This window comes from Mesoplodon bidens (genome assembly GCF_964165515.1).
Source record: "Mesoplodon bidens genome assembly, chromosome: 16".
NCBI classification, from domain to species: Eukaryota; Metazoa; Chordata; class Mammalia; order Artiodactyla; family Ziphiidae; genus Mesoplodon; species Mesoplodon bidens.
The window spans coordinates 75679358-75705909 of record NC_138173.1 but is presented as its reverse complement, the minus strand read 5'-3'; the positions used below and the strand labels follow the sequence as shown (position 1 = coordinate 75705909).

The 26552-nt window shown below is 47.1% G+C and overlaps 1 protein-coding gene and 1 long non-coding RNA gene across 6 annotated transcripts in view; one reads left to right on the top strand and one right to left on the bottom strand.

Moving 5' to 3' along the window:
• The first annotated feature begins 1929 nt into the window (after positions 1–1929).
• On the top strand, positions 1930–26521 carry LOC308630145. Its single transcript, XR_014017771.1, has 3 exons — positions 1930–2100; positions 2278–2353; positions 24864–26521. It is a non-coding gene; the product is annotated as an uncharacterized lncRNA (long non-coding RNA).
• The window catches only part of DENND3 (DENN domain containing 3), a 58576-nt gene continuing 41252 nt past the window's right edge, over positions 9229–26552 (bottom strand). For 2 of the 5 annotated variants that reach the window (XM_081258582.1, XM_081258586.1), the window contains exons 18-23: positions 23875–24014; positions 20714–20874; positions 19361–19494; positions 11213–11331; positions 10994–11131; positions 9229–10872 (exon numbers count right to left, since the gene is read on the bottom strand). In XM_081258582.1, the coding sequence (XP_081114708.1) occupies positions 10669–10872; positions 10994–11131; positions 11213–11331; positions 19361–19494; positions 20714–20874; positions 23875–24014 (896 nt within the window). In that variant the 3' untranslated portion in view covers positions 9229–10668. The remainder of the gene's footprint in view (positions 10873–10993; positions 11132–11212; positions 11332–19360; positions 19495–20713; positions 20875–23874; positions 24015–26552) is intronic. The other 3 variants (XM_081258583.1, XM_081258584.1, XM_081258585.1) reach the window with 3 other exon arrangements.

The following is a 26552-nucleotide window of genomic DNA, read 5'->3' as shown; positions in this document are numbered from 1 at the left end:
GAAGAAAAATTTATTAGTGAAGAGAGTTGAATTCTTAGAAATCTCACATTTGGCTTCAAACTCAGTCTAGAGGACACATTGGCTTTAATTATAAAGCTTTTATATGCTTCCCATTTGCACAGTTCTTTTACATCATTCTGTTACGTGCTTGATTCTGCCAACAAAATGGAGAGACTTATAATTTTTAGATCAGGAAACTGAGCTCTGAGATACCAGGAGGTGCACACACAGTGTCTTTTCCAGGCCCTTAGAAATGATAGAAAACACACATACGCACTCTCAAAGACAAGAGTAGGTCTCTTCCCAGGGTCCTGGAAGGGTGGAGAGCAGCAGGACCCTGAAGAAGGAGACCCAGCCTGAAGGACCACAGAGGACTTTTGCCGAGTGGGGTGGCGGCAACTAGCATATCCATCACACGCCCTCCTGGCGGTAGGTGACAGATCCAGAGTGACACCGTTCGCGGCACAGCTGCTGCAATGCACATAGGAGACTTCGGACTCGGCTGGGTCTGCATGGCACAAAGTGAGTAGACCTTTGGTGTCATCTCGTTAATCTGAGCACTGTGCATCAGGAAAGCGTATAATTCAGGATCAATCATGATTTGCCTCCTTTGTCTCTTTGATTTCAACTTTTATTTTTGCTTAACAAATTAGCTTTCTTGAGGTATAATTTACAGGCAGTAAAATGGACCAATTTTAAGTGTGCCATATGATAAGTTCTGATAAATGTGTAGAGAGTGTAACCAGCACTGCAAGCGTGATATAGTGCTTCAAAAAGTCGAACACACGTCTGGTTAAGATGCAACCCGTTAATTCCACTCCTAGGGATATACCCAGGCGAAAGAAGACACATGTTCACATAAAAACTTCTATACACATGTTCACGGCAGCATATTTTGTCCCCCCAAGAAGTTCCCTTGTGCCCCTCTGTAGGCGTTCCCTTCTCCCACCTCCTATGCGTGACAATCACTCGTTTGCTTTTGGTCACTATAGTTTTTGCCTTTTCTTGAGTCTCATATAAATGGAATATAATAGTATGCAGTATTTTGTGATTGGTTTCCCTTATTTAGCATAATTTTTTTTTAATTTGTTCATTTTTGGCTGTGGTGGGTCTTCGTTGCTGTGCGCGGGCTTTCTCTAGTTGCGGCGAGTGGGGACTACTCTTGGTTGCAGTGCGGGGGCTTCTCATCGTGGTGGCTTTTCTTCTTGTGGAGCACGGGCTGTAGGCGCGTGGGCTTCAGTAGTTGTGGCACTCGGGCTCAGTAGTTGTGGCGCACAGGCTTAGTTGCTCCACGGCATGTGGGATCTTCCCGGACCAGTGCTCGAACCCGTGTCCCCTGCATTGGCAGGCAGATTCTTAACCACTGCGCCACCAGGGAAGTCCCTAGCATAAATATTTGAGATGCATCCATATTATTGAGGCACCATGAGCTTGTTCCCTCTTATTGCTGAGGAGTATTCCATGAAATGAATGTACTGCAATTTGTTTATCCATTCAACAGTTGATGGACGTTTGGATTGTTTCTAGTTTTTGGTTATTATGAATAAAACTGCTGGGAACATTTGAGTAGGAGACTTGTGTGTATAGTAATGAAATGTACATTTTCATTTCTCTTCGATAAATACCTGAGAGGGATTGGTGAGTCAAATGACCAGCTGGTGAGTATGTATATTTTTAACTTTATAAAAACTGCCAAACTCTTTTCTGATGGGTTTGAGAACGGGCTCTACCATTTTGCGTTCCCACAGTCAAACGAATGAGCGCTCTGGTCTCTGCACATCCTTGTCAGCATCCTAGTCAGCGTAGTTTAAAAAATTTTAGCCACTCTATGGGTGGTGTAATGGTGTCCCATTGTGGTTTTAATCTGCATTTCCTTAGATGTTAAGCATCTTTTCCTGTGTTTGCAATTTGTATATCTTTAGTGAAATGTCTAACCTAGTTTTTTTGTCCTGTTTTTTAGTTGGTTTGTTTTCCTTGTTGAGTTTTACGGATACAAGTCTTTTATCAGATATATATTTTGTAAATATTTTCTCCCAGTCTGTGAGAGAAAGCAGTCTGCCTTGTTCCTGATTGCACAGTGAAAACATTCAGTCTTCACCAGTAAGTACTGTGTTTGCTGTGGGTTTTCTGGTAGCCGCTCTTTACCCAGTTGAAGAAGTTTCTTTCTATTCCTAGTTTGCTGAGAGTTCTTAACATGAATGGATGTTGAATTATGTCAAATATTCTTTCTGAATCTGTTGAGATGAACTTGTGTTTTCTCTTTTTGCATTTGTTAAGATGGTGAATTACATCAATTGGTCTTGAATATTAAACCAACTTTGCATTCCTGCGATGAATTCCACTTGATCTTAAGGTAATGTCCTCTTTATGTATTGCTAGATTTGGTTTTCTAAACTGTTTGTAAAGATTTTAATGTTTATGAGGGAAATTAGTCTGTATTTTTTTTCTTTGTAATGTCTTGTCTGGTTTTGGTAGCAAGGTAATGTTAGTCTCATAAATGAGATAGTAAGCATTCAACTCCTCTTCTGTTTTTATGAAAAAAATTATCGTAGAATTTGTATTATTTATTCCTTATATATTTGGAAGAATTCATCGGTGAATTCTTTATGTCATTTTCTTCCTGTGAAGGTTTTAAATTATGGGTTAAATTTCTTTATCGTAAATAAGCCTATTCAGTTATCTATTTCTTCTTAAATGAGCTTTGGTTGTTTATATCTTTCACATAAATTTTCCATTCCGTCTATGTTGTCAAATTTATTGGTATCAAATTCAAAATATTCCCTAATTCTTTTTTAACAGCCGTAGAATCTGTAGTCTTGTTTTTTGTTGTTGTTGTTGTTTTCTGGGGGCACGTGGGCCTCTCACTGTTGTGGCCTCTCCCGTTGCGAAGCACAGGCTCCGGACGCGCAGGCTCAGCGGCCATGGCTCATGGGCCCAGCTGCTCTGCGGCATGTGGGATCCTCCCGGACCGGGGCACGAACCCGTGTCCCCTGCATCGGCAGGCGGACTCTCAACCACTGCGCCACCAGGGAAGCCTCTGTAGTCTTGTTTTTTAAGTGAGGTGAATTTACATACAGTGACACACACAGGTGCCAGTGTGCAATTCCATGAGCGTTTTGACAAATACCTACACCTGAGTAACTAACAAACACTCGATCTGCATGGAATAATTCCTTCATTCCAGAGAATGCTCTCTTGATGCCTTCCAGCTCAATCCCCCACACACCCCGTACCACAGGCAACCGCTGATTATGAATTCAATCACCATGGACTGCTTTTCTCTGTTTTGAACTTCTATAAATGGAAACGGTTCGTAGCCTTTGTGTCTACTTTTGCTCAGCATTAGTGAAGTGTCTTTTGCCTATTTTTTAATTGAGTGTTTGTCTTCTTTTTGATTTGTAGGAGGTCTTTATATATTCTGGATACAAGTCTTTGTCGGATGTAGCACTGTCAGTGGTTTCTCTTTTCACCACATTAATGGTGTATTTTGATGAATCCAATATATTAACTTTTTCTTTTGTATTTAGCACTTTTTATATCATTTCTAAGAAATCTTTGTCTATACCAAGGTTTCAGAGATATTCTCCTATGCTTGCTTCTAGAGCTTTATAGCTTTACATTTAGGTGAACCACCTTGAATTAAATTTTGTGTAGTGAGATAAGGGTTGTACAGTGAGATGAGGGTTGAGTTTTTGTCTCTTTTCCACTAATTGCAGCACTGTTTTTTTAAAAAGACTTGCCTTAGTGAATTGTCTTGAAATTTTTGTTGCATATCACCTGACTGTATGCTTATGTGTCTAGGCCCTACATTTTGTTCCATTGATTGTTTATCCTGAGTCTTAATTACTGTATCTTTTAGTAAAGCTTTAAATCACATAGTGTGAGTCCTCTGGCTTTGATCTTCTTTTTAAGGGTTATCGTGACTATTCTACTTTGCATTTCCAAATATATCCATATATCTATATCGATATTGTACAAGATGTTCGTTCTCTCCAAGTTGACCCAGTAGATTCCATTTAATCCCAATCCAAGTCCCAACACAACTTTAATAAATATATATTGACAACTATATCTATTTTAAAGTCGTGTTGGGACTTGGATTGGGATTAAATGGAATCTGTCGGGTCGACTTGGAGAGAACGAACATCTTTACAATATTTAACCTTCCAGTCCATGAACATGGTGTATCTTTTCATTTATTTAGGTCTTTTAAGATTTCTCTCAGCAATGTTTTTGAATTTTCAAGTGCACAGGTCTGACACATCTTAAATTTATTCCTATTTGATGTGTCCTTAATTCTATTGTAAGTAGTATTTTTACATTTTCCAATTGTTTGCTGTTAGAATTTGTTTTATATTGATCTTGAGCTGTGACCTTGCTAAATTTGCTTACTTTCCTAATTTAAAAAAATAGATTCTTTTCAGGATTTATGTAAACAATCATCATTGCCTGTGAATAAGTGTACTTTTCCCCTTCTTTTATTTTTCTTGCCTGACTGCGATGACTGGAACCTCCAGGACCATGCTGAATAGGAGGGATGGAAGTGAACATCCTTGCCTTGTTTCCAATCTTAGAGGGAAAGCAATTAGACTTTCACTATTAAGGATGTTTTTTGCTGTAGGTTTCTTGTAGATGCCCTTTATCAGTTTGAGGAAGTTCCCTTCTATTCTTAGTTTGCCAAGGTATTTTATCATGAGTGTTTTGTCAATTTTTTTCCTGCATCTATTGAGATGATCATTGTGGCTTTTGTGCTTTTTCTTTATTTTTATTTTTTTTGTTGTCCTTTATTTTGCTAATATGTTGAATTATATAGCTTGGTTTTCAAATGTTAAATTAACCTTGTATTCCTGGAACAAACACCATTTGGTCATGCTATATTATTCTTTTAAAATATTACTGGATTCAATTTGCTAATATTTTGTTCGGGAATTTTGTATCTATGTTCATGAGGAGAACTGATCTGTACTTTTATTTTCTTGTAAGATCACTGTCAGATTTTAGAACAGGGTCATGCTGGTCTCCTGAAGTGAGTTGGAAAGTGTCCTCCCCTCCTCTATTCTTCTGAAAGTTTCTATGGAATTTTAGTATTCCATCCTTTTGTTAGAATTCACTAATGAAATCAACTGGGCCTAGGATTTTCTTTGTGAGGTCTTTGACTAAAGTCAACTTCTTCATAGATATAGGAATATTCAGATTTTCAACTACTTCTTGCATTGATTTCATAAAGTTGTTTTTTAAGAAATTTATACATTTCATCTAAGCTGTCAAGTATATTGCCATAAAGTTTTTCACGATATCCTTTTGCTGGCTATAAGATTTCATCCTCTGTCTCATTTGTGATATTGGTAACTTGTGTTTGTTTTTTTTTTCTTCTTGATCAGTCTTGCTAGAGTGTACCTATTATTTTTAAGAACCAATTTTTGGCTTTATTGATTCTGTTTTCCATTTCATTGATATTCGGTCTTATCTTTATTATTTCCTCCTTTCCTTGTTTTGGATTAAATGTTTTTATTTTTCTCTATTCTTATAATGGAAATTCAGATTGTTGACTTTAAACCTTCTAGTAGAGGCATTTCAAGCTATAATTTTTCTTCTGAGCACTGCTTTAGCTGCATCCCATAAATTTTGAGATATTGTGTTTTCACTGTCATTGAGCTGAAATTATTTTATAATTTCCCTTGTGATTTTTTTTTTTAGACCCATGGGTTATTTGCAAGTATGTTGTTTAACTTCCAAAATAATTTTAATATGGAGATTTTTGTGTAATTATTGCTGTTGATTTTTTAACAATTAATTAGAGGTTTTTTAAAAATATTATTTATTTATTTATTTAGGCTGCGCCTGGTCTTAGTTGCAGCATACAGGATCTTTACTTGCAGCATGCACACTCCTTAGATGCGGCATGCAGACTTCTTAGATGCGGCATGTGAACTCTTAGTTGCGGCACGCATGCGGGATCTAGTTCCCCGACCAGGGATCGAACCCGGGCCCCCTGCTTTGGGAGCGCAGAGTCTTACCCACTGGACCACCAGGGAAGTCCCTGAGTTCTAATTTAATTTTGGCATGGTCTGAGAACATTTTCTGTGATTTAAGTCTTTTCCAAGTTGTGGTCCAGCATACGTTCTAGCTTGATGAACACCCCACGTGCACTTGAAAAGAACAGATATTCTGCTATTGTTGAGCATAGTGTTCTGTAATGTCAGGTCACATTGGTTGATAGTGTCGAATCTTCTGTAGCCTTGCTAATTTTTTCTTTGCTTGTTCTATCAGTTCCTGAGAGCAGTGTGTTAAAATCTCCAATGAGAGTGGATGTCTGTTTTCTCCTCCAGTTGTACCATGTCTGCATCACATATCTTGAATCTCTATTATTAAATGCGTATACACATAGGATCATTATGTCATCTTGATGTACTGACCTTCTCATCCTCATGCACATCCCTGTTTGTTTCTTGTAAATATACCTTCAGTTGAAGTCTGTCTTGCCTGATATTAACAGCTCTACCAGCCTTATGCTCATCATTTGCAGGGTATACATTTTTCATCCTTTCGCTCTTATTCCATTTGCATTTTTATATTTAAAGTGCAGTTCCTACAGATGACATGTAGTTGGCCTCTCCCCTGTGTTGGTCTCTGCTCTTATTCTAAGGATGCTTGTCTTTGGGTTCAGGACCATCTCATCATGAGATCTTAAACTTAGTTATATCTGCAAAGATCCTTTTGCCAAATAAGGTCACAATTACAGGTTCCAGAGGCTAAGACATGGGCATATCTTTCTTTTTTTTTTATTTTATAAATTTATTTATTTTTGGCTGCGTTGGGTCTTCGTTGCTGCACGCGGGCTTTTCTCCAGCTGTGGTGAGCGGACACTGCTCTTTGTTATGGTGCGCGGGCTTCTCATTGCAGTGGCTGTGGAGCACGGGCTCTAGGCACGCGGGCTTCAGTCGTTGTGGCACACGGGCTCAGTAGTTGTGGTTCGAGGACTCTAGAGCGCAGGCTCAGTAGTTGTGGCTCGAGGGCTCTAGAGCGCAGGCTCGGTAGTTGTGGCGCACAGGCTTAGTTGTTCCGTGGCATGTGGGACCTTCCCGGACCAGGGCTGGAACCCGTGTCCCCTGCATTGGCAGGCGGATTCTTAACCACTGCGCCACCAGGGAAGTCCCTGCAAGAAATATGATACAAACATTTGCAGGCAGCGGCAACAGCAGGGCAACTTTGCCTGGTTTTCCAACTGTGCCCTCCCTAGTCATGCGGATAAAACACCTCTTGGTCTTCCTAAGGAATCCCCTAGAAAGGGACCAAAGTCCTGCACTTGGAATTCAGATGTTACGGTCACATCCAATACCAAGGTTGTCATTTGAGAGCAACCAGTGAATTCGCATCTTCCGAGAACAAATCAAAATTATTTCCTGTGGGCTTCCCTGGTGGCGCAGTGGTTGAGAGTCCGCCTGCTGATGCAGGGGATGCAGGTTCGTGCCCCGGTCCGGGAAGATCCCACATGCCGCGGAGCGGCTGGGCCCATGAGCCACGGCCGCTGAGCCTGCGCGTCCGGAGCCTGTGCTCTGCAATGGGAGCGGCCGCAGCAGTGAGAGGCCCACGTACCGCAAAAAAAAAAAAAAAAAAAATTTCCTGTGACCAGGGAGTGGGTTGAGGTTTTGATTGTCATCGTGGTGCCGTGCCAGCCCCCAAACCAAGCTTTCTTGTCTATTGTCTGAAATACGGCTGGAGAGCTGAAATTATATTAAAGTAAACGAACTTCTAGTTCAAGATAAACACTTTTTTTGGTACCAATTTAATTCCGGTTTCTAAAGCTGAGGTAGGGAAGGCATCATTGTCTGTTTAATGAATTCTGGCTCATTTTGGGCCTTCCCACGACAAATCATTCATCATGGAATCTCTCCAAAGCACAGAGGAAACACCGAAGGCATAAAAGCGCCCTTTTCATTTCCACAAACTCCACTGGCAAGATTCTTTTTACATAAATACAGAACTATACACTTGCACCAGCCAATTTATTCCCCTTTTAACTTGTTCACCTCTTTTTCCTCTTTTAGGAATAAAAGCCTCTGATTTTTCTGTACTCATTTCAGTTGCAATCACTGTCAAATAAGATCTTGGAAATTATCACCAAGAATAAAGGAAATGAAAAGTCTGCATTAAAGTAACTTGACAGGTGCTTAGAATGAATAAGAACAAATCCAAAATGATCCTGTATTAATTTTTTCCGGGGTTAATATTTTTCTTATTGAAGTATAGTTGATTTACAGTGTTGTGTTAGTTACTGCTGTATAGCAGCAAAGTGATTCAGTTATACATACATACACACTTTTAAAAAATATTCTTTTCCATATGGTTTATCATAAGATACTGAATACAGTTCCCTGTGCTCCACCGTAGGACCTTGTTGTCCATCCATTCTGTATGTAATCGTTTGTATCTGCTCATCCCAAACTCCCAGTCCATCCCTCCCTCAACCCTCTGCCCCTCGGCAGCCACAGGTCTGTTCTCTGTGTCCGTGAGTCTGTTTCTGTTTCGTAGATAGATTCATTTGTGTCATATTTTAGGTTCCACATATAAATGATATCATATGGTATTTGTCTTTCTCTTTCTGACTTACTTCACTTAGTATAATAATCTCTAGTTGCATCCATGTGGCATTTCATTGTTTTATGGCTGAGTGATAGTCCATTGTGTGTGTATGTGTATGTATGTATGTATGTATGTATGTATGTATATGTATATATATATATATATATATATATATATATATACACCACATCTTCTTTATTCATTTATCTGTTGATGGACATTTAGGTTGTTTCCATGTCTTGGCTGTTGTGAGTAGTGCTGCTATGAACATTGGGGTGCCTGTATCTTTTTGAATTAGAGTTTTGTCTGGATATATGCCCAGGAGTGGGATTGCTGGGTCATACGGTGCTTCTATTTTTAGTTTTGTAAGGAACCTCCATACTGTTCTCCATAGTGGCTGTATCAATTGACATTCCCACCAACAGTGTAGGGGTGGGGGTGGGGCTCCCTTTTCTCCACACCGTCTCCAGCATTTGTTATCTGTCAACTTCTGAATGTTGGCCATTCTGACGGGTGTGAGGTGCTACCTAACTGTTGTTTGGATTTGCATTTCTCTCATGATTGGTGATGCTGAGCAGGCCTGGATTATTCTAAAGTGCCGCCACCAGTTAATGTTGGATAAAGTAAGGAAACTGCACAGCAGTGTTTAGTAAAAAAGAGAATTTATTACCAACGCGGTGAAAATACCTGGTTACCTGTGGGTTGGAATTCAATAATTTATGTGGGTTTCTGACAGGCTTTTCCTCTGATTTCTCACGTGTTTTACAGAAGCAGGATTCCACCTTCTGCCGTTTGCTGCTGGCCTAGTCCTCCATCTAGAAGTCAGTCAGGGGAACACACCCTCCCCAGAAGGACAGACTCGGTGGGTGGAGGGCGGATTAGGCCGCCTGGCTGTTCTCCGCACGTCTCAGAACATTGCAAAATGTCAGTCAGTGAGCAGACCCTCCAGAATGCTTGGGTTCTGCAGACGCCTCTGAAGCCTGGCTGTGTGCTAGGGGCCTGACAGAGACCCTCACAGACCTCTCAGGGTGAGCGAGGTCCGGCGTGATGTCTATCCAAGTCCCCAGAGCCCAGAGGGAGGGTCCGGCTGCCAGCCCCCTGTGGCAGAGCGCATCACGGGCCCACAGGGGACAGGCCTCGGGCCTTCGCGCAGTGCAGCCATGCCAACACCTCCCTCGCTGACAATTAGGGGACGATAGCTCAACGGTAATGGTAAAAATGTACAAAAGGTCGCTTTTGCAAATATTTATAGCTAGTAAGATAAGAGCAGAGCTAGTATTATCCTCAGTTAAATAATAAGGCACCATCTACATATACATACACGCTGTGCACCTAGGATGCAGATGCAGTGGAAACGGACACGAGTATCTGGTAAGAGTTTGTACTGTTTTAGATGGAACGCCAACCTTTGGTCGAAAAAAGTCTCTAGGTTGTTTTGTTTCATTATAAAAAACGTTGCATTAGTTAAAAGGAAAAAACCCAGCGCTTGCGTCAGCTCGCCCAGCCCTGTCCAGACAGCCTCAGCCCAGTGTTGTCCCCCTCCCTGGGCAGGCGCTGGTCACCTGCTCTGTCGGGGGACAGCAAGGGCAGGCGCAAACCTGTTCAACCACAACGTGGTCATTTAAAATACACTGCTTCTGATGAGCTTTGCTGGGAACAAGAGGTCAGTGTCTGGCTGTCGGGCTCCTGTAAATCTGGTGCTTGCTATTGGGTGAGTGAGTGAAGTGGAGGAAAAGCAAGACCCGAGGTCTGCAGGTCACGGGTGCTCCGGCTAAACCGCTCCCAGATGGCCTGGTCCTGGCCCAGGTCGTGGATTCTGGAGCCATCTAGACAGTACAGGGTGACTTCTCAGCAGAGGCTGCCTGACAGGCACCCCAGCCTGAAACGGTCCAGTTTAATCAGCTAAGTCCAGGAGAGAAAGTGCGACACTATCGGTCTCATAACTGAGGCCAGAGAGCCAAACAGGCCCCCGCAGAGGAGCCCGCGCAGTGCCCCCCGCCCCAGGCTCAGACCCGCCTTCTCTGGGGAGGCGCCAGGAGCCGGCAGAAGGCGCATCCCTCGCTCACAGGGCACACGCGCCCTCAGTTACTCGACCTTCCAGATGGCAATCTTGCCCTCGTTGCGGCCGGACCCGCTCAGCACGTATCTGTCCTCCGCGGAGCACAGGGTCTTCACCGTGTCCACGTGGGCCACCAGCTCCTTCTCTACCGTCTTCCTCTCAGCGTCGATCACGTAGATTTTCCCTTTGGATCTCCCCTGCGACAGCCCTGTGCCGCCCACCCAGATCTGCTGAGGAGAAACGGGCACCACACAAGCAGCCCACTCAGAGGTGTGCGGCGCTCTCTCGGGCACCCCCAGACCCACGTCCTTCCCGGCCAGGCCTTGATCAGCAGCCCCGGGGCCGCCTTACCTGCTTCTTCACCCTGATCATGCAGTTGATCTTGGAGCAGTCCTGCAGGTGGATCCTCTGCGGGGGCTGGGCGAGGTCCTGCAGGCTCCAAACGTAGATGTCGTCGTACCCGGCACAGGCCGCCCAGAGCTGCTCCTGCTAAAGTGGAACGGATCACGACGCGGGCGGTGGCAGCCCAGTGGCACGGGGGCGCCGGCCCAACCTGACGCACGGGCTTACCTCGGGCATGAGCTGGAAACCCAGGAAGGAGGTGCTTATCTCTTTAAAGTTCTCACCAATCTTCAGTTCTTGATGAAGAGATCCAGCCGTGGTCACGACCACGATACTGTTACTGGTACCTGCAGGGTGGAAGGGCCAGCATGAGGAGCAGGCAGAGCGAACTCGGAGCACAGGGATGAAAGCGCCGTGAGAGCTGCAGTGTGACCTGCAGTGTGACCAGCGGGGCCACTGCTCCTGTACCACGTCTGACCATGGTGTCAGCATCTGTAACTGTAGCTGCCCCGTAGCACCTTCGCCTTTTCTTGCAGGGACACTCAGACCATTAGCCCCATTTTTACCGAGGAGGAAGCGGTTGGAGTCCAGCGCCCTCTCCTGAGGCTTTCGGAACCCTTCCTTCCACGGTTGTTTGGCATTTCCTATCACTTGAGGCCACGGCATCTGCTACCCCTGGCGGTGAGGGTTAGAACTCTAGGTGATGGTGCCCCGCCATGGGACACGTCTCTCTGTTTAAGCTCTTCTCTGTCTCTTTCTATTACTCACTCCAGCAAACCAAGAGTTTCCACAACATGAGAGCTACAGGCCATCAAAATTAGTACCGCAGGGAGGAGGTCAGATCAAGGCTACAGGGGAGACGGAGTCAGGTTCAAGGAAAGGTGAAGAGCTGCAGGGCTGTCCTCTCTTGGCTTTTATTGCCTGCGTCCTCCACCTCCCGCCCTGTGCTGAGGCCACCAGGACAGGAGGACACAACCCTGCCCTCAGGCAGTGCCATCTGGCTCCAGAGGGAGGGGGTACGAGTCCCCAAGGTGGGCTCCGGCTTCCTGTCACGGTGGGTGGACTCCAGGTCCACAGAGAAATGACCCCTCTGTCCTTGGCTGCCCTCAGGACTCTGAAGCTCAGCTGGGTTCTCAGTCGCAGGTGGCGAGAGGCTGCCCGTACCTCTCTTTCCTGAGACCTAATAAGCAAACCCCAGCATCCCTCCTTTTATCCCGAGATGCCATTATCCACTTGGACTAATTAACAGGCCCCTAGGATGCCGCTACCTGTTAGCAAGACCTGGGTGGCAGGAAGTCCTGCCAAGAGGCGCTAATGCCCCCGGGGGCGTGCCGACCAGCATGCTCGCCGCCCGCCAACACTGCACAGGGCAGAGTTCACAGCGACCCTGCTTGTGCGAGCACGGAGGGGCCCTAATGCACACGTTACGAGGGATGGGGGCGACAGATGTGGGTGAGACCAATCACTGTCCTCGAGGTGGGCCAGGTACCCAAAGGGAAGGTGCCCCTGCCGTGGGCGGTGGAAGGGAGGAGGACCTGGGGAGAGCTTTGTCCACGAGATCCGGGGAAGCGGTCCTCTGGGGTAACTGTCACCAACCCTCACACTCACGGACGCTCCAAGGCCCACTTTCTGCCTCTCACATCTCCCAGCCGTCAGCGTGCTCTCCTGTGGGAGGGATGGTATTTCCATCTCACTTTTCAGATGAAGAGACAGAGACTCCAAGAGTGCAGGGGACCAGCCCAAAGTGACCAGTCATCGGTGACAACACCTGGATTTGAACCTGAATGCACACGGAGGCTGCAGCCTGAACCACAGGTGTGCCAGCAACATCACAGAGCAGACCTCCGGCCACAGGGAGCAGGGATGGGGTCCGCACCCTCCCAGAAACGTCAGGCCTGGGGGAGGGGCAGTGCTGCAGTAAAGGCAGCTTCCATCCAGACGCAGGGAAGGCATGCAGGGTCTGAAATACTGGGACCGAAGTAGAAAGGGAAGCCGGGGACCCTCAGGCTCACCTCGCCTGAGGAGTCAGAGGTGTCGCCTGTCCCCCACCACACACACTCTTAGGCCACACCTCAGTGCCCACAGACCACAGCTGATGAGTGACCAAGGCTTTAGCTGTTACCCTTGTTTAGATAAAGACTTGGAACAACACTTCACAGCAAACACTCTCTTTTACCCAGAGAAGCCCTGCTTTCCTCTTGTCCTTTTCTCACTGTTGTTAACTAGGAAAACTACTTACTGTATACGTTAAGTTGAAAAATAAGAGGGATTCCATCCTGAAAACAAGGCTATGCATCCTCATCCTAATCTGTTACGTCTCTCACTATATTTAACAGGCAACTTTTGGTCCAAAATGCATCCATGGATGGACAGACACACATCTGACAGTCACTGGAGATCAACCAAAGCTGAGGGATATGGTCTTTGAAAGAAAAGAAAGACACTCAGTGAGCTGCACAGTTACCTAGGTTTCCTCTGACGGGACTTCCCGGCTCTTTGTGGGGCACTGAGGGATAAAAATTCTAGCTGTACGTAGCAGGCCATCTTGGTTGAGGATATAGTTTGGGGCTGCTGCTGCCATTGTGGCTGGAAATAGAGGGGGGATATCTCCCAAATGAGGGATCCCCAAAATGCATGTATAAATTCTCCTCAAATCCTTGGCTGGCTCCCAAACTGTGTATAAACAGCAGAACTGGAACATTCAAGACCTGAAAAGAGCTCCCCAGGGCTACAGAGATAAGAGTTCAAAGTTCTAGCTCATCCCTGTAGGAAAGGCTTGGTATATACCTTGGGCATTCCTCGAAACCCTAAAAGGGCCATGCTGTAAGAACAAAGACCACATACCAGGACTAAGGTCAAAACTGAAATATACTCACCCTAGAAAATCCTAAGACCAAGCCTCTCCACAGGATCAAGATGATCTGTCAGTAATTTAATGACCTTCTAGAACAAGACTTAAGGATATAGTCCAGAGTCTCCTCAGCATGTCATTAACAATATCCAGGATGCAGTGAAAATTATTGCATATGTGAAGCTTGAAGATGCGACTAAAAACCAACAGGAAACACAGTAGACAGAAGCAGACCCACAGATGATCCAGTATCCAGCAGACAAGGACTTTAGACCAACAATTACAAATATGTTTTAAAACTTAGAGAAAGATATGGAGAGGATAAGTGAAGAATATAGGATTTAGGAGAGAAAATCCAAGTTCTTTATAAAATAAATGGAAGTTCTAGAACTAAAATGAAAATTTGCTGGATAGGTTTAACTGCAGACAGGACACAGAAGAAGAAAGGTTCAGGTCTTAGCCAGACTAAAGCACACAAGAAAAAGAAGGAAAAAATTATAGCAGTGCCTGAGACCTGTGGGACATTATCAGATGGTCTAACTAATATATAATTATATATAATTATAATATATATATTACTAATATATAATTAGAATCCCAGAAGACACGGAGAGAGAATGGGCAAGAGAAATAATGGAAGAGGTAATGGTTATGTTTTCCCCAAATTCAAGAGAGTAAATGCAAGCAAGATAAACACAAAGCCCTTCACACCCAAGCACACTGTAGTCCAACTCATGCAAACCAGAGACAGAATCTTAAAAGCAGCCGCAGAAACCACATTATATTCAGCAGAACAGGGGGAATGATGGCCGACCTCCCATCAGGAACAAGCTAAGCTGCAAGACACTGGAATGATATCTCCAGTGTGCCGGGAAAAAAATAAAAACTACCAGCCTAGAATCTGTTTACAACAGACTCATATCATAAGAAATACTACAGGAAATTCTTAAGGCTAAGGGGCAATGATGCAAGATGGAAACCTGGATTTTAAGAAGGAGTGAAGCCCAACCAGAAATGGTAAATATATGGGCAAAAATAATTTTTTCTTAATTTCTTTGAAAGACCATTGAACACTTAGGCAAAATTTTTTAAAATAGGTTTATCACAATCATAGAAATAAAATACTGCATTTAACAACGATAGGAAAGGGAGAGAAAGAGGTGAATGAATTAATTTTACTGCTGTGCTCTGTGTCCATTATACACGAAGTGGTGTGTAACAGTTATTTAAAGTAGATTGTGAGAAGGTAAGGTTGCACATTGAAATCCTTAAAGCAACCACTAAGAAGTGGAACAAAAAACACAGAGCTAGGGACTTCCCGGGCAGTCCAGTGATTAAAACTCCACACTTCCACTGCAGGGGGCGTGGGTTCGATCCCTGGGGCTGGGGAACTAAGATCCCACATGCTGCATGGCATGGCACCCCCCCAAAAAAAAAACCAAACATAGAGCTAAAAAGACAATAAAGAAGATTAACTTGAATTTAAAAGCAGTCTAAAATAAGGCAGGAAAGGAGGAACAAAAGAAAAAAGTACAGATGTGAAAAATGGAAAAAAAAATAAGTAGGGTACACTCAACCATATGATTAATCGCCTTGAAAGTGAGTAGACTGATTGGCACAGGATATGAATAGACATTTCTCTGAAGAAGACACACAGATGGCAAGTAGTCCATGAAAAGATGCTCTACATCAAGAGCCATCGGGGAAATGCAACCAGACCCGCAATGAGATGCCACTTCACGCCCACCAGGATGATTATGATAAAAAAAAAAGATAGGGGCTTCCCTGGTGGCACGGTGGTTGAGAGTCCGCCTGCCAATGCAGGGAACACGGGTTCGTGCCCCGGTCCGGGAAGATCCCACATGCCACGGAGCGGCTGGGCCCATGAGCCATGGCCGCTGAGCCTGCGTGTCCAGAGCCTGTGCTCCGCAACGGGAGGGGCCACAACAGTGAGAGGCCCGCGCACCGCAAAAAAAAAAAAAAAAAGATAATAACAAGTTCTGCTGAGGATGGGGAGGAACTGGAAGCCTCATATACCGCTGGTGGGGATATAAAACGGTGTGGCAGCTTTGGAAAAGAATGACAGGAGAGCCGATAACCAAGCTGTAGCATTCATGCAATAAAAAGAATGAGCTATTGCTACTCAAACACTGTGGATGAATCCTAAAAACATCATGTTGCCTGAACTGAGCCAGATGAAAAGAACACATGCTGTAGAGCCCATTTATAGAAAGTTCAGGAACAAGCAAAACAAATCCATAACAGAATTCAGAAGTTGTTTCCCTCGAGTGGGGGCCACCTGGAAAGGGGCACAGAGGGACCAGCAGTGGTGATGGAAATGTTCTGTCTTGATTGTCGGGTGGTTATGTGGTGTATACTTTCGTCAAGACACAACAAATTGAACAGTACGGTACTGGCACAAAAACAGAAATGTAGATCAATGGAACAGGATAGAGATGCCAGAGATAAACCCACGCACCTATGGTCACCTAATCTGTGACAGGGGAGGCAAGAATATACAATGGAGGAAAGCCAGTCGCTTCAATAAGTGGTGCTGGGAAAACTGGACAGCTACATGTAAATCAATGAACTTAGAACATTTTCTAACACCATACACAAAACTGAACTCAAAATGGATTAAGGACCTAAATGTAAGGCCAGACACTTTTTATAAAACTTTCAGAGGAAAACATAGGCAGAACACTCTTTGACATAAACTGCAGCAAGATCTTTTTTTTTTTTTTTTTTTTTTTTTGCTGTACGCGGGCCTCTCACTGCTGTGGCCTCTCCCGTTGCGGAGCACAGGCTCCGGACACACAGGCTCCGCGGCCATGGCTCGCGGGCCCAGCCGCTCCGCGGCATGTGGGATCTTCCGGGATAGGGGCACGAACCCGTGTCCCCTGCATCGGCAGGCGGACTCTCAACCACTGCGCCACCAGGGAAGCCCAGCAAGATCTTTTTTGACTCACCTCCTAGAGTAATGAAAATAAAAACAAAAATAAACAAATGGGATCTAATGAAACTTAAAAGCTTTAGCACAGCAAAGGAAACCATAAACAAAAAAGACAACCCTCAGAATGGGAGAAAATATTTGCAAACGAAGCAACCGACAAGGGATTAATTTCCAAAATGTACAAACAACTCATGCAGCTCAATATCAAACAAATAACCCAATCAAAAAATGGGCAGAAGATCTAAATAGACATTCCTCCTAAGAAGACATACAGATGGCCAAAAAAACACATGAAAGACACTCAGCATCACTCATTATTAGAGAAATGCAAATCAAAACTACAATGAAGTATCACCTCACACCACTAAGAATGGCCATCATCAAAAAATCTACAGGGCTTCCCTGGTGGCGCAGTGGTTGAGAGTCCACCTGCCGATGCAGGGGACACGGGTTCGTTCCCCGGTCTGGGAGGATCCCACATGCTACGGAGCAGCTGGGCCCGTGAGCCATGGCCACTGAGCCTGCGCATCCGGAGCCTGTGCCCCACAACGGGAGAGGCCACAACAGTGAGGCCCGCGTACCGCAAAAAAAAAAAAAACTACAATGAAGTATCACCTCACACCACTAAGAATGGCCATCATCAAAAAATCTACAGGGCTTCCCTGGTGGCGCAGTGGTTAAGAATCTGCCTGCCAATGCAGGGGACACGGGTTCGAGCCCTGGCCCAGGAAGATCCCACATGCCACGGAGCAACTAAGCCCATGCACCACAACTACTGAGCCTGTGCTCTAGAGCCTGTGAGCCACAACTACTGAGCCCTCATGCCGCAACTACTGAAGCCTGCGCACCTAGACCCCGTGCTCCGCAACAAGAAGCCACCGCAATGAGAAGCAGCCCGCGCACCGCAACAAAGAGTAGCCCCCGCTCACCGCAACTAGAGAAAAGCCCACGTGTGTCAATGCAGACCCAATGCAGCCAAAAATAAATAAGTATATTAATTAATTTAAAAAAATCTACAAACAATAAATGCTGGAGAGGGTGTGGAGAAAAGGGAACCCTCCTATACTGTTGGTGGGAATGTAAGTTGATACAGCCACCATGGAGAACAGTATGGAGGTTCCTTAAATAACTAAAAATAGAACTGCCATATGACCCAGCAGTACCACTCCTGGGCATATACCCAGAGAAAACCGTAATTTGAAACAAGATACATGCACCCAGTGTTCATTGCAGCACTATTTACAATAGCCAGGACACGGAAGCAACCTAAATGTCCATCAACAGAGGAATGGATAAAGAAGATGTGGTACATATATACAGTGGAGTATTACTCAGCCATAAAAAAGAACAAAATAATGCCATTTGCAGCAATATGGATGGACCTAGAGATTGTCATACTGAGTAAGTCAGAAAGAGAAAGACAAATACCATGTGATATCACTTACATGTGGAATCTAAAAAGAAAGGTACAAATGAACTTATTTACAAAACAGAAGTAGAGTCACAGATGTAGAAAATAAACTTATGGTTACCAGGGCATGGGGGTGGGGATAAATTGGGAGATGGGATTGACATATACACACTACTATATATAAAATAGAACTAATAAGAACCTACTGTATAGCACAGGGAACTCTACTCGATACTCTGTAATGGCCTATATGGGAAAAGAATCTAAAAAAAAAGTGGATATATATATATAACTGATTCACTTTGCTGTAACCTGAAATTAACACAACACTGTAAATCAACTATACTCCAATAAAAACTAAAAACACAACAAACTGTACATACATTTTGTGCATCTCATCATACGTAAAACATGCTTCAAGGGCTTCCCTGGTGGCACAGTGGTTGAGGGTCTGCCTGCCGATGCAGGGGACGCGGGTTCGTGCCCCAGTCCGGGAGGATCCCACGTGCCGCGAAGTGGCTGGGCCCGTGAGCCATGGCCGCTGAGCCTGCGCGTCCGGAGCCTGTGCTCCGCAACGGGAGAGGCCACAACAGTGAGAGGCCCGTGTACCGCAAAAAAAAAAAAAAAAAAAAAATCCTTCAATTTATAAAAAAAGTGTTCACGACCATCACCCACGTTACCTGGCATACACCAGGGAAGACTTCAAAGTGCAGGCAACCTCTGTGCGGTGATGCTCAGAAAATGCAGAACCCACGCCACCAGGCACAACGTCTGTACCTCCCCGTCACACCCCGAAGTGGCCCCCTCCGACCCATAGGCGTCCCCGGCCGAGGTCTGTGCTGGGAGGGGCAGAGGGGAGCACACAGCACGGCTGGGGAGACGTCACCCGCACACAAACGACGGGGCCACAGAGGGCTGCCGGGAGGAGTGGCAACGGCCCCCCGGGGCACGGCAAGAGCAGAGACGAGGAGCAGGAGGGGAGGCCGCGCAGGGCGTAGGGCGGCCAGGGATGCAGCCAACTCAGGAGGGGCGTGGGGAGCCGCGTGCATCCAGAAGGAACCAGGGTTTCACAGTCAGAGTTGGAAACGCGTGTGGCAGAGGAAAGGGGCCTTGGCTCCCCTGCCGTTAGCCAGGAGCCACGGGCAGGGACCAAGCACTTACAGCACCAGAGGCGGCCGCCGTGCAGTCTGATGGCCGAGAGCCCATTGCCCGGCAGCTGGAACCTGCTGGTCACCCGCAGGGAGCTCACGTTCCAGGCCAGGACTGTCCCGTCCGCGCTGCACGAGTACACAGTGCTGTGGGGTGAACACACGTGCAGGCGCTTAACTGTGGCCCTGAGAACACCGTGTGCCTTTTCAAGTTCCCACCAGGTAAAGCATACACAACACGGCCAGTGAGAGACGCCAGTGCCGTCAGGGTGGCGGGTTTCTGAGCGCCCCCCGCCCACCCCGGCACCTCCAACATGGCTACTGGCTCCGCCAGGAATTGTGAGCAGAACCGTAAAGGACTGTTAGCTGAAATCCACCCCTCCCGCCAGGGGCCCGGAATGGCACACGCCCCCTCCAAGCTCAAGTCCACGGATCAACACGGTGTCAGTGACTGGCAGCCGCGGGGAGGCGGGCTCAGCTAGTGCCGCGCACGGCCCTTTCCCCACCTGATGGCGTGTCATCTTCCCGTGAGGACCTAGGCCCACCCGACTGAGGGCAGGCGGCACCCCTGAAACTCGGGGCACAAGGGGATGGGGGTGGCACAGAGGGAAGCGGCAGAAAAGCTTAGGAGCTGTGGCCACCTGCGCCCAGGGCTGGGGCTGCCCGTTCAGGGTGGGTGACCTCAGCATACCTCACACACCCACTGAGCCCCGCTTCCTCACAGAGGGAAACGGGGACCCCGCCTGGTTCTCACGTCTCCCCTGGGCACCCAAGCATGGGACACGGCAGAGAGCAGGACAGACGCGGGGCTGGCACTCTTAACGTGGTGAAGCCGGTGAAGGATGAGGTAAGTACAGGTTGAACTGTGTCCCCCCAAAAATATATGGTGACATCCTAGCCCCCCGACACCTCAAAATGCCACCTCATTTGGCAGTAGGGCCTTTCCAGAAGTAGTTAAATGCTGCGAATAGTGTGGCCCCCATCCAGCATTGACCAGTGTCCTCATAAGAAGGGGGCATTTGGACACGGGCAAACGGGATTCCATGAGAAGACATGGGGTTAGGGTGATGCGTCTACAGGCCCAGGATGGCAGGCAAACACCAGAGCCAAAGAACAGGCAAGGAAGGCTGGGTGCCAGCTGCGACAAGCACCACACGCATGCTGGACTCGGTCTCCAGCAGAGGCCGCTTCTCTGCACCCAGGATGACCACGAATGTCCCGACTCACCTTCCAGACCCGCTTTGCTCCCCCTGCCCAGCCCGGGCCCTGCAGGCCATGGCCCACGGCCACGGGAGCCCTTCCCTCTGGGACCCCTGACCCACGCAAGAGCCAGATGGCCCCTCCTCCCAGGGGAGCCTGGCCGGACCTGGGTGCCTGCGCTCTGTCCTGCACGACCAGACCCGTGACGCTGGAGCGGTGGTCCGTGAGCTGCCTGTTGCAGGACATGCTGTGGACGTTGATGATGTAGATGACCGAGTCCTCCGAGCCGACCCACACCTGGCTTTGCTCCGCCATCACCATGCAGTTCTGAGGGGGCCGAGGACACAGCAGAGCGGTCAGCCCCCCGTGTTCCCGGCAGTCGTTCTGGCCTGTGCGCTCCCAGCCAGCGCTGAGCCGCCGCTCAGGGACCGACAGGCTTAGGGTCCTGCCGGCCTCTGGGCACGCTCTTGTCACTCGATCAGCACATCATCTTGCTGTGTGTTCCTGTTTAAGGATGCCTCTGACCCTTGAACGACACAGGTTTGAACTGCGTGGGTCCACATTTTCTCTGTAAAGCACATTCCAGCCTCTGGCACCTCAGCTCTCTACTAGGGCACCATGTTAAACAGCAAAATCACGATAAAGAGCACAAAAATGCGAAGAACATGGCACTAAATAGGCCGTGAAAAGGACACCTGTCTACAGTTTGAGCTGAACCGAGAAGGCAGAGTCGCCTTGCTTGACCTCGGCTGGGAACATGCACACAGCTCCCAGTTCTCCCTGCTCTGTAGACGTGCGTGTCTGCGGAGAACCGTGAAAGCGCCGTATTTGCTCTGGAGCTACAAATAAATTTTAGCGGGTCGGGAAGTTTGCAAATATGGAATCTGCAAATAATGAGGACAGACTGTATATTAGCAACAGACAAAATGCCAGTGATTATCTCTAGACTTTCTGAAATTAGAAATTAAGGACTAAAACACTGAAGAGTTAGAAAAGCCACATAAACATGTGAAACGCAAATGTGTCTGCTGTACATCTCAACCAACCCGACTGCATCCCTAAAAAAGCGTTCCCTAAACGTTTCCTGAGCGGTGTCCGACTTTCTCCACGATATGGGCAACATTTGACTGGTAACCGAACAAGGGTCTCAGATTGTCAGATCCAAGCAGATTCCAAAGAGCAACAGTTACATCACTGTGGAGGGGCTGAGGCTAGATCTAATCCTGTATAATCAGGACTGATGGTGCTTACTGGTACTTCTCTTTGTCAGAAGAAAGAGCTCATAAAAATTGATAGCTTTAATTTTACCAACAAACATTCTCATAAGTTAGAAAAAGATGCTACCTTGCTAATTTCAGCATTAATCATTTTAAAAAGCCCTTTCTTTTGAGGCATCTACCTGAGAATTGTTGTAACATTTTAGTAAAATGTCTTTCTTTAGTGGCCCAAAGATATCTTTAGATAAACCACTTGGAACTTCAAATTTCAGATGAGGCAGCATTTTCTAGAGATAATTGCCCCAGTTGCTGTCTTGTTGACACAGTACAAAATAACCCTGTGAAACCAGTGGGAAGACATTTTCACAGAACTGGATGACTTCCTGCTTTAATTCAATGTTTCCTGGCCTAACTGGGGAGCAGAAGAGATTGATACAACATGCAGCCGCGTGATTTCATCTTCACAAGGATTTTAAGTTATTCTACTGTTTAAACAGTCTTTGAAATGCTGCTTGTAACTAAGAATCAACAGGAAAAAAATTAAATTTTAGAATAAGAGTGAAGTCCTTACTTTCTTGTTTTTCATTTCATCTAAAGCGTTATTAGACTTTTGTACATATTTTACTTTAATGTGTCTTGGATTCCGTTCCTTTATCATCTGAGGCTCATTATTTGAATGCGGGGGAAAATGGTTTAGCAACTTCTTTCGAATGATCCCGCACCCCCTTGGCAACATATATTCACAATATTTCTGTTTCACCCCAGTTTTGAAAGCATAGATTGTCACATTATCTTTAGATGGTGGAACGTGGCCATCAAAGTTGATGATACGAAGTAATGAGGAACACTTAGGTACGTAAACTTTGCTACACCGTGCCTTTTACATTAAACGTGAAAAAAGAAGTCTTGTGTTAAAGGAGTTGGCCTGAGGATTTTCCCAGCAAGAACCCCTTGGGACAGTGGCTTCCTTTGTGCCCTCAGAGGGTCTTGAACAGGATGAAGCCCACCAAGGAGTAGGTGTGACGGCATTTTGGACAGTAGGGTGGTATCGCCAAAGATACCTGGGGTGCCGAGTTAAAGGGCAGCCCCACCGGAAAGAAACCACTGATCACCCCTCATCTGGAAACACGAATTCACACGACCCGTTCCAGGCGTGGAGGCCCTGGGGCACATGGCTGACATCACGTAGTACAGAAATAAGAAATGATTTTCAAAGGGCCGTGCAAGGCCTCGAAAAGTCTCCAAAAAGCAGGGGGCTGATCCTGGTGGCACTGAGGGCTACAGACCTAAAACTTGACCTCGGGTTTGTGCGGGTCGGGGGAGGCTGTGTTTGCATGAATTTAGCTTTCTTTTTTTTTTAATTTATTTTATTTATTTTTGGCTGTGTTGGGTCTTTGTTGTGGTGCACGTGCTTCTCATCGCGGTGGCTTCTCTTGTTGAGGAGCACGGACTCTAGAGCGCAGGCTCGGTAGTTGTAGCACGCGGGCTCAGTAGTTGTGGCTCACGGGCTCTAGAGCGCAGGCTCAGTAGTTGTGGCACACGGGCTTAGTTGCTCCGTGGCAATATCTTCCCAGACCAGGGCTCGAACCCGTGTCCCCTGCACTGGCAGGCGGATTCTTAACCACTGCGCCACCAGGGAAGTCCCTTAACTTTCTTTTAATTAAATAAAGTTGACCAGGCTATCAGTCTAAAAGCTCAAAGAATTGAGGTTTCTCAACCACGCGATAACTATAATATCATGCAGATTTGACTTAAATGGTTCTTAGTTTTCAAACCCAAATGTGTTAAAATGATTCTAGTGTCTGCTTTTGGTGACTGACAATGTAAATGTGAGACTACCACACTGCCCTTTCCATGACTGAAATCCTGTTTCAGATTTCAGAGCGGGGGTGGTTAAAGCCATTATCTGCTCACTTAAAGAAGAACATTTAAGTGAAGGATGGAACAAGCTTACATTTTAAAACTCGAGATAAAAATCAAAGACTTGCAGGATTCAGCGACGTCGTGGGATTCGTGTATCCCGCTGCCTATACAGGTGGACGTGTTCAGTTTCCAAAATCATAAGTTAACCCGGAAGCTGGCTGAGTACTGTGCGCACTCGTTTACTCACCAGTTTAGAAGTGCCTACTTTAAAGCAGTGCTGGTGAACTGTCCACGAGGAAGCATCAAATACGACCACCTTGCCTTCGTTCAGAGCGCACCATAATTTGGGGTGAGCATCCTCGACTTTTTCTGCCGGGTCAAGATGCCCTAAAGAGGAAAGCAACCCAAAACGGTGAAACCCTCTGCTGCATCAGCATGTGGTTCATACACGACTCAGGTCCTGCCCGGCCCCTGCTCAGCCCCAGGTGCCACCCTGGGTACCCAGGACCCAAAGGTGAGCACGGCCCAAGCTTCCGTGCCCCTCGGAGCTTCGAGTCTCGGGGACAAGCTGGCTCCAGCTAGAGAAACATGCAGACAGACGGAGCCCGGGGTCGGGGGGATGGCTTCCCTGAGCCAGGATCTGGAGGAGGCCTGAGGATTCACTCGGGGGCAGCGCTGCAGGCAGAGGGAAGTGGGCGCAGGGCCAGAGGAAGGAGGGAGCCTGTGGACACGTCCCCGAGGGCAGCCGGGCTCCCGCTGCCTCTCGTCACCGCCAGCACGAGGCCTGGTCAGCGCTTTCCGTCTTGGCCATCCTAACGGCGTGAAGACTTTGGTTTTTCAGTTGTGGTTTATTTGCGTTTCCCTGACGCCGATGAGGCTGCTTGCTTTAGCTGGCCGTCTGGATGTCCTCCATGGTGAAGCCTTTACATCTCTTGCCCATTTCTGAATCGGGCTGTCTCATTCTCCTTGACTTGTAGCCGTTCTTTAAATATCCCCAACTTGAGCCCCTTGTTGGTTCTCTCGTCTTGTGAATATCCCTTTCCCCGTCTGCAACCAGCACTTTCACTCGTTTGGAAGTTTCTTTTAAAAATCCTTAACTCACCCGTCTGCTCCTTTATGGCTGGTATCCTTTATATGCTATTTGTGAATTTTTTCCTTACCATAGGTCATGAATATCTTCTTCTATGTTATCATCTCCAAGTTTCATTTGTTTATGTTTTTGCCTTTCACGTTTAGACTGAAGTGATGGCCGCGTGTGATCTGAGGTGTGGTCGAGCTTCATCTTCTGCACACGGATGCATGACACCCCGACGCCTTCCGTGATGGAGACCATCTTTCCCGTCCCCTGCTCTGCAGCACCCCCTCCGTCGTAAGTGCAAGAAGTGTGAATCTGCCAGGCCTTCTGGGGTGTTCATGCCGTTGGTCTCCTGGCCCCCTTGGGGGAGATCCTGCCCATTGAGACACAGTCTTCAGTCCCCCAGAGACTGGGATGCTCTGAAGCTTGGTGCCTGGGGCCTGGCTCCCTTGACTCTCGGAATTCTTGGAGGGGTTGCCCGCTTCTTGACGGGTGCGTCCTGACCCCAGGCTCGTCCCCCTGACCCCACATGGCTGGCCAAAGCTCTCTCGGCCACTGTTTCCAGTACCGGCAGCCATTGCATGGGAAAAGGGGCCCCCCTGTTCTCCTTTGTTTTTTTATACTTTTTCCGGCCCTTCTAGATGTTCTCAGAGGGACGGGAACTAGCCCATGATGACAGGAAACCCAGAGTCTAGTCAGGCTTAATTTAAGGGAAACTAGCGTAGATCTAAGGAGAGCTCGTCTATTCAGATGCCGTGATGAAAGGCGTCTTGGTCTGTGCCGTCACAGCCGAGTGACATCAGCAGACAGCCTCGACTGGATAAATCTCCAGAGGGACGGGCTCGGCCGCTCTCTACTCTCTTTCATCTGAGATCTGTTGCTTTGCTGGGTCTTCTGGACATCCAGGGAGGAGATAAACTCTCTGGCCGGGAGGCTGCTTTGCCACAGAAACTCAGTTTGCCCATCAGACACCGCGTGGAACGTAAGCCCCTGGCTGTGGACCGCTGGACTGCCCCACGAGGTCACGAACCTCGGAGGGTGAAGGATGGGGGTGCACGGAGGCCGCCGCCGCCAACTCCTGATGCGGACGGGCCGGACAAGGGGCGGCCGGACTCGAAGGCTCTGCCCGGAACTGAGCTCCTTTGTTCCCAACACTGTAACCTTGGAGCAACACTCAGCTGCAACTCTCTGCAAGTCAGAACTAAGTAAAAGCATTCGGACAGTTGTGCGCCTGTGACGCAGGGTGGTCTCTGTTCACCCCCAGGCCTGGGCAGCGACCCTGTCTTCTTGCCGTCATCACTCTGACACAGCTCGTAGGGGCCGTGAAAGTCTGTGGGGCCGTCCGACCACTCCAAGCAGGAAGAGCTGTGTTGTCAGATGTGCACATCAGCACAGGAGGTGCAGCCATCCCATCCTGGTGACAACGGGCTTGATACGACCAAAGACAGAAGCACAGGGCCTTTATCCACCGGACGTGAGGATGGCGAGGCCGGACGGGGACTCAGCCCCTCACGGCCCCACTCCAGCCTGAGTCCACAGAGAGGCTGCACCTCATTGCTCAGGGTTCCGCCCTCCAACAGTAGAAAACCACCTGGTCCCCGTCCACCCTCCTCCTGCCACTGCCCTTCCACGTCGGCGCTGACCCTGACCACAAGTCTTAAGCTCTCAGACTGTTCCAAACACAGCAGCGACATAAGCAACAAGGTCCTACTGTACAGCACAGCGAGCTATATTCAATGTCCCGTGATAAACCATAATGGAAAAGAATATGAAAAAGAATGTATATATGTGTATAACTGAATCACTTTGCTATACAGCAGAAATTAACACGACACTGTAAATCAACTGTA